The sequence below is a fragment of the Arachis hypogaea genome, chromosome 9 (assembly GCF_003086295.3).
Source record: "Arachis hypogaea cultivar Tifrunner chromosome 9, arahy.Tifrunner.gnm2.J5K5, whole genome shotgun sequence".
Classification (NCBI taxonomy): domain Eukaryota; kingdom Viridiplantae; phylum Streptophyta; class Magnoliopsida; order Fabales; family Fabaceae; genus Arachis; species Arachis hypogaea.
Window position 1 is genome coordinate 45497774 of NC_092044.1, and position 7571 is coordinate 45505344.

At 25.3% G+C, this 7571-nt stretch overlaps 1 protein-coding gene across 1 annotated transcript; it reads right to left on the reverse strand.

Annotated features, from left to right (window-relative positions):
• Positions 1 to 379: 379 nt before the first annotated feature.
• Positions 380 to 6888, reverse strand: LOC112710952 (benzyl alcohol O-benzoyltransferase). The gene is made up of 2 exons (XM_025763442.3): positions 6245 to 6888; positions 380 to 1346 (listed from the first exon to the last, which is right to left on the reverse strand). Exons 1-2 carry the CDS (start codon positions 6707 to 6709, stop codon positions 456 to 458), a joined length of 1356 nt encoding a protein of 451 aa, XP_025619227.1. The 5' UTR covers positions 6710 to 6888; the 3' UTR covers positions 380 to 455.
• Between the last annotated feature and the right edge of the window lie 683 nt (positions 6889 to 7571).

Sequence of the window (7571 nt, forward strand, 5' to 3'; positions counted from 1 at the left end):
AACATTGACTTTTTTTTTACACAAAGACTAATCAGTCTCATAAAAATAAAGATCAAAGACCAAAAAGAATATTTTTTTTTTTGTTAAGAATCTCGTTGTCTTTAGAAATAATTATTAGAGACCATTTAAAATTTTTCTCTTAATTGAAATATACTTTAATGATCCGATACATATTTATATTTCAATTATCATTTTATAAAAATTATTTTAACTATTTTCATATAAATAATTATTTAAAAAAATAAAAATTTACGTATAATTATTTTTATATAAAATTATTAAATAAAATTTTTTAAATAATTAAATATATTTAATTAAATTATTATCTAATAAATTTTTAACAATCAAATTCAGATGAGAAAAAAAAATTTACGTGAGCTTTTAGCAATAATAAATTCTTACTTTTTATTTTATTCCAAAGTCCAAACCCAGGTAAAATCCAAAATCTTTTTTTTTTAATTTGTTTGGTTACTCTCAAGCACCTCATCCATGACTTTGGCAAAAGCCTTCAAAGCCTGAGTAGGCAAACAAGTCAGAACCAATATACCTTCTTCTCCCTTCTCATTCTGGCTAGGAACATGAAAATTCACCGCAGGAAATGCACCAGCACCAGGTTTCGCTAACCCTCCGTACAAAGCCTTACCCCACCCAAAATCCACGCCTCTGAACCCAGCATAAGTAGTATCCAACACAATGCAAGACCTTACTGTAGTAAACAAAGGCCTCCCATTTGTAACCATAAAATCCGCCACAGAATGTATATACTCTTCGTCAACCTTCTCAATTGCCTCTTTTATAAGCCCCACGGGGTATCCAAGCGTGCCCTCGGTCAGCTTCCCGGCGGTTGTAACTGCTGCCGGGAGCACCAAGCAGTTACCGTAGTAACTGTTTGGAATGGGAGGGTTAAACTTCGCACGCCCATCGGTTATGCACATCATTCTAACGTCGTCGTTTGGGTTGAAACGCAATGCTTTGGTTCGGCATTGCCATACGAATGCGGTGAGTATTTGGAAGGTGGTTGCACTGGAGAGGCTTTCCGGGAGGAGGGATCGGAGGGTTGATACCTCGGAATCTCCGAAGAAGAAGGAATGTTGCTGGAGATCGGTGGGGAGGGTAGTTACGTTTGGGTCTGTGAGCTGGTCGTATTCCGGGTGGGGGCACGTGACGCGAGGGGGGTCACGTGCGGTTAGGAGTTCCCTGCGCCAAATTGGGGTGAAGGGAGGGTCTTGTGCGCCGTGGCTGAAGGCGGAGAGGGTGTACATGAACGTTACGATGCCGACGCCGTCGATCATGGCATGGTTGAAGCGGAGGCCGAAGATGAAACCGCCGCACTTCAGACGAGTCACCTGTATCAATTTCATCATAATAATACTCATTTGATTTATCTTCTTAGATTTGAACTTAATTTTGAGACACTTGAAAGGAAAAGACTATGCATGCAAAGCCGAATACTAAAAATAAATACAAATTAAAAAGATAAACAAATAAATTTTATTAATCACAATTTATTTTTTTTTTATGATTATACAATTTTTATTAATATTTTTTTTTAATAAACACTTATAGTATATAATAATAGGTAAAGACTCACATGTAATTGTCTTCATATAAAGTTAATAGTTGAAAAAGTTTAGATAATATTTAGTCAAATTTATCAAATTAGCTAACGGTTCTTAAATATCAACTTCACATGAAAACTCATATAATAATATAATAATACAATAAATATAAACTAATTAATAAAATATTAAAATTTAAAAATGATAATTATTTTTATAAAAACAAAATAAAAATTTTTACACACTACTATTTATATATAAACATAATATTATTTAATTTATTTTTAATATATATTTTATATTTTAATATATATTTTATATTAATAAATAATTTTAGTATACACTCAGTATAATTGTTTAAAATAATATAATTCTAATTTTTCTTTTTATAAATTAGAATTCGAATTTTTATTTTAATAAAATTTTTATGCTTTTAAAAGTGCATCTTCTAGAACATATTCCTTCACTATATAATCTTCTGATTGGTTGTGTATTTTAATACAAAAAAAAGAGAATAACTAACTTTGTATCTAGAAGGATGATCATCCAAGAGTCCGTCCAATATTATATTGTGTTTCATGGAAGAGTCCTAATTTAAAATAATTTTTTATTTATTAGAATTAAATTATAAATTTTTCTCTAAACAGATTTTTTTTTTTCACAAAAGATAGCTAATTTCAGTAAATGGAAAAAAAGTTTTATTTCACAAATTTATAACCATTTATATTGGACTAGTATTAGAAAAAGAAAAAATAGAAATCATAATAATTTATTGAAGTTTGTCCATTTACTTACAAGACCCAAACATAAAAAATATCTTTTAGGTAACGTAATTACAAATCTACCCTATATTACAAGAACACAAAAAACAAAATTTAAAGACTCAAAGAATTCAAGAACATGAAAAGAACATCAAACTTAAAATTTTTAGAAAATCCAAAAAAAATTTTCGAAAATCAAAAGAAATTCACACCAGCTTAATGGACGTTAGAATTGAACCGATGTAAGATTATTGGGTCATTGGATCACTGGGTCATTGGTTCAATAAGTGAGTCACTGGTCGAACCGAAACAATTATATAAAATTTAATTATTTTTTTATTATAAGTACTTTTATAATATTTTTATAAAAATAATTATCATTTTCAAATTTTAATACTTTATTAATTAGTTTATATTTATTGTATTATTATATTATTATAGGTGAAAACTCACATACAGTTGTTTTCATGTGAAGTTGATATATAAGAACCGTTAGATGATTTGATAAGTTTGACTAAATATCATCTAAAATTTTTCAACTATTAACTTCATAGGAAGACAATTGCATGTGAGTCTTTACCTATTATTATATACTACAAGTATTTATTAAAAAAATAATATTAATAGATATCATATAATTATAAAAAGAAAAAATAAATTGTGATTAATAAAATTTTTTTGTTTATCTTTTTAATTTGTATATATTTAATAAAATTTATAGTTGAATAAAGTATAATTAATTTTAAAGTGAGTGACTTTAAAATTAAAATAAATTGAATATAAGTAAAATAAAATATTGTTATATATATTATAATTTGTATATACAATAGTAAAAAGCATCTTAGTCTAGTGGTATAATTATCTTTCTTGTATCATTTGGGATAAGGGTTCGAATCTCTTAGGAAGTATATGGAGTACGGTAAATTTGTAGAGAATTGAAGCGTTGTAGATTCACTTTCAATCCATTACATATATATATATATTATGTGTAATTTCTAGTATATATCCATACTTATAGTAACTATGGTTGATATATAAATATTATTAAAATTAACGACATGTGTTTTTGGCAATCTCTTTTAAAAGCGTTGCTAAATAATAAAAAAACTATTTTAATTTTAATAATATATATATATATATATATATAGCTTAATTAGTTTCGTCAAGATAATATATATATAACTGCGTTTATTGATACAAAACACACGTTTTTGTAAACTTTTTAGTGTGACTAAAGCACAACTTCACAAATCACAACACGTTTCTTTTTTAATTCTGTTAGACAACATTCCAAGAAGAAAGGGACCATTAGTTGTTGTCCCGTGTCTCGTTTGAGCACATATTTTTGTGGATATAAAAACGTCGTACAAATTAAAGGCATGCAACAGGGATTATTATACGAAGAGTTTTGTTAGATAAATAACAATTTTTGTAAAAATAGATTTTAAAATTGATTTAATAAAATAAAAAAATATTTTATTTTTATATTATTTTTTAAATTTTAATATTAGAATAATTATTTACGCACTTAGTAAATTAAATATTCGATATATTTATTATTTATATTGTTTAATATTCTCATTATTTATCTTTTTTTTTTATGAATACTTGAAAAAAGAATCACCAAGTTACATAAGAAAAAAATCAATAATAAATTATATAAATTTAAGAATTTGTTTCTTACAAAAAGATTGATTATCCTACTGTAAAATTTTTATTCAATTATAACATATTTGATTATTCTAATAATTAATTAATTTAAAAATAGGTGGAATAACATGTGTAAATATATATACAAAATATATTGACTGAGTTATTAGTGCTGTTTTAGTGTTTATTGAATATTTTTATTATGAAAATGATATATTTAAAGGCGATCTGATGCTTAGACATTTATATTTTATTATTGAATTAATTAAAATATTGGTTTTGTTTTTAATATTTCAAATAAATCTTAAAGTTATTTCTAACGTTTAAACTGTTTTATTTAAGTTTTTAACGTGTTAAAATTATTTCAATATATATTATTTTATTGTTAGTAATTTATTAATAGAGTTAATGATATATAGAACACTATTAAGATAATTTTAAAACATTAGAATCTTAAATAAGACAAAATGTTAGAAACAAAAGTTATACATACTTTTAAAAAAATTATCAATATTTATGTATAATGAAAATTCAGGAGAGGTTTGATATAAAAATTTATTCTTAAAATATTCTTTATCATGCATATTTATAAAATTATTTTTTATTATTTTTAATATTTAAATCCAAAACGTATTATTTTTTATAAAATTTTTCGAGGTGCGTATGCTTTGATCCTACTTCGAGTCTTATTCCTAAGCTTAACCTCGTAGAAATTCTCTTGCTTAGAGCTTTGTACTCCTTTCCAAAGCATCGGAGAAGTGGGACTAAATCCTAGTTTTCAGCATAAGTCAGATTGTGAGGCTAAATCACTGGTTTTTGAGGTAGATTCTTTCGCGCATCCAGGATCTGAAATCTCCTTTTTACAGTCTAGTTCTTTCAACGATTCCCCCGAAATCGAATTCTTTTTCAATGCAGAGTGCTCTCAGAGGCTGGGATTAATAGCCATCTTTCGTACATTTCATTGCGTATGTATATACAAAAGAGCTCTATATATATATATATATATATATATATATATATATATATAAGGTTAAAGTTAGATTTTTTATTATTTGATAATATATTTTTTAATTAAAACAACAAAAATAGTATCAAATTAAAAACTATTGCTAAATAATAAAAATGTGTTATCTTAATTTTAACTACACTTTCTAGACTTGTTAAGATTTTAAATAATATTTAAATGATAATAAAAATCAGTTTAAAAATTTAAAATTAAATTATTTAATATTTATTAATTATTATTAAAATAATTATATAATTTTAAATATAATAAATATATAACTACAGATGTTATATGTATAAAATTATAAATATTATATTATATAAAATAATTTTAAATATTCTCTTTCTAGGATTTCCGAAATTTTAAGACCAACTTAGTTGTTACTATACACAAAGAGTATAACCTATTAGAACTAGAGTTACTACTAGTAATGGTAAAAAAATTAGGAAGTAATACGATCAGACGTTAAGTCCAAGTCTTATAATTATAAAACTATTAGAGAAGGAAGATGCTCTCATAAAAACGTGTAAAATGTTTTTTTATAAAGATATTTATGTGTTATATTATTATTAGATGTATTAGTGAATCGATTATTTTTAATTTTTTTAATAATTAGAATAAAACTGATTTTTTTATAACAATAATAATAAATTTAATTGTTATCAGATTCGGTCGAATCCACTGAATTATGGTTTTTTTGTATTTTTTTTAAACAAAAATTAAGGATATATTTATCTTTTTATCAAAAAATTTAAACTTAATTCAATTTAGATGTGTAAATTAATAGAATCAAATTGGATCAAATAATTATAATACAGATAATTGAGTTTATTATTGTTGTTATAATAAACCAATTTTATTCTGATTTGTTAAAAAATAAATTATTAACTGATTTAATAAAAATGTTTAATAATATCGTGACATATATAAACGTTAAAAAAAAAAAGACATTTTTAATCTTTTTATCAAAGGGATCTCCATTAGAGAAATATTGCACATCAACTAACCTTGTATAACCTCGTAACTGTACAAGATTCCCATGTAAATGCTTGTGAAATTTATTTATGAAGATCATTGAATTAAAATTAGAAAACAAATGTAAAGTAAAAGAAAAATCATGATAATTGTACCACCTATTATGTATATCTCTTACTTTTTATAAATCACTTTTAATTAAAAAATAAACTATAAATAAAAGATATACACAAAAAATAGTACATATAATATTTCTCAAATTAAAATATATGGTATGTTGTAGAATATTAGACCTGAATAAGAAGAAGGGGAGTATCAATAACTCCTTCTGAACCGGGAACATCATGGAGGAGTTCTTCAAAGCATGGAAATGGAGGTTCAAGAGCATCCCCAAACTGATCAAGTGTGACATCAGCATCAGCTTCAATGAACATAACTCCTTCTTCGTTACAATCCACCATGAGTTTTCCATCAGGCCTTTCCCTAAGCCTACCAGCAAGTGGATAATAGAACACAAGTGCTTGTGCAATTGCATTCCTAATGATTTCAACTGGGTCTTTTCCTTCCATTGAAGGCTCACTACAGTAGAATTGTATGATCGGAATTTGGGCGCGAAGGCCGGCTTGCGAATCAATGTCGGATAGAATCTTGATTTCATGGGGTGTGGCCTTACAAGGAGCTACTAACTCTGGTTGTTTTCTGTGGACTGTGAAGACCAGAGAGGGAGATTCATGTTCTAGGGTCCGAGAAAAGGCCATTATTTGGATAACAACTCAATAAGGAGGAATATAATGTATGTATGTACTGTTGTGAAAGTGTGAAGAGCCTTCATTTATCTTACTGCAATTTATAGGAAAGTAAGATCCGAAAGAAAGAAAGATAGGATAGATATTATGTGATTAATATTATTTTTTGAAAAAGTTATATCTATGAATAAATATATGTGTAATTTAACTTATTTTTAATATGTATTTTATATTTTATGTATAGAAAAATGTTAGAGGGCCATTAAGATTTATTATTTTTTACTATCAATTAACTAGTAATGTTTAAAAATATAAAATATTAAAATATATTGTTGAATTATTAAACAAAAAAATTGAGTTGATAACTAAAAATAATAATAAAAAACAATAAATTATAATAATTATCTAACATTTTTCTTGCGTATATTCTACACCATTAACTAATTTTAATAGATGTCTAACATAATTGTTTATTTTTATTTTGTATTTGAATTAATATTAACGAATTTTCTATTTTCTTACACTAAAATTTTGATCCGTAATATTTCTCGAAAGATATTTGAACTAGGATCAGTATGGATGTTAACATTGAGCTCATTCATTTACTTATTATTAAGCGAGTTTCAAAATTTATTACAATAAAATTTTATAAAAAAAATTAATTATTCTGAAAAGTATCTGAAACGCTAATTTGAGCATGATAAGCGGATAATTTATACGCTTTTTGGCATTGTTTTTAGTATGTTTTTAGTATGTTTTAGTTAGTTTTTAGTATATTTTTATTAGTTTTTAGTTAAAATTCACTTTTCTGGACTTTACTATGACTTTGTGTGTTTTTCTGTGATTTCAGGTATTTTCTGGCTGAAATTGAGGG

What these genes read in the sequence shown, in the direction of transcription:
- LOC112710952 (XM_025763442.3), bottom strand. Translation starts at nt 6,709, where the DNA reads ATGGCCTTTTCTCGGACCCTAGAACATGAATCTCCCTCTCTGGTCTTC. An exon ending in CTCCCCTTCTTCTTATTCAG is followed by an intron (nt 1,347 to 6,244) that starts GTCTAATATTCT and finishes AAATTGATACAG; the next exon opens with GTGACTCGTCTGAAGTGCGG.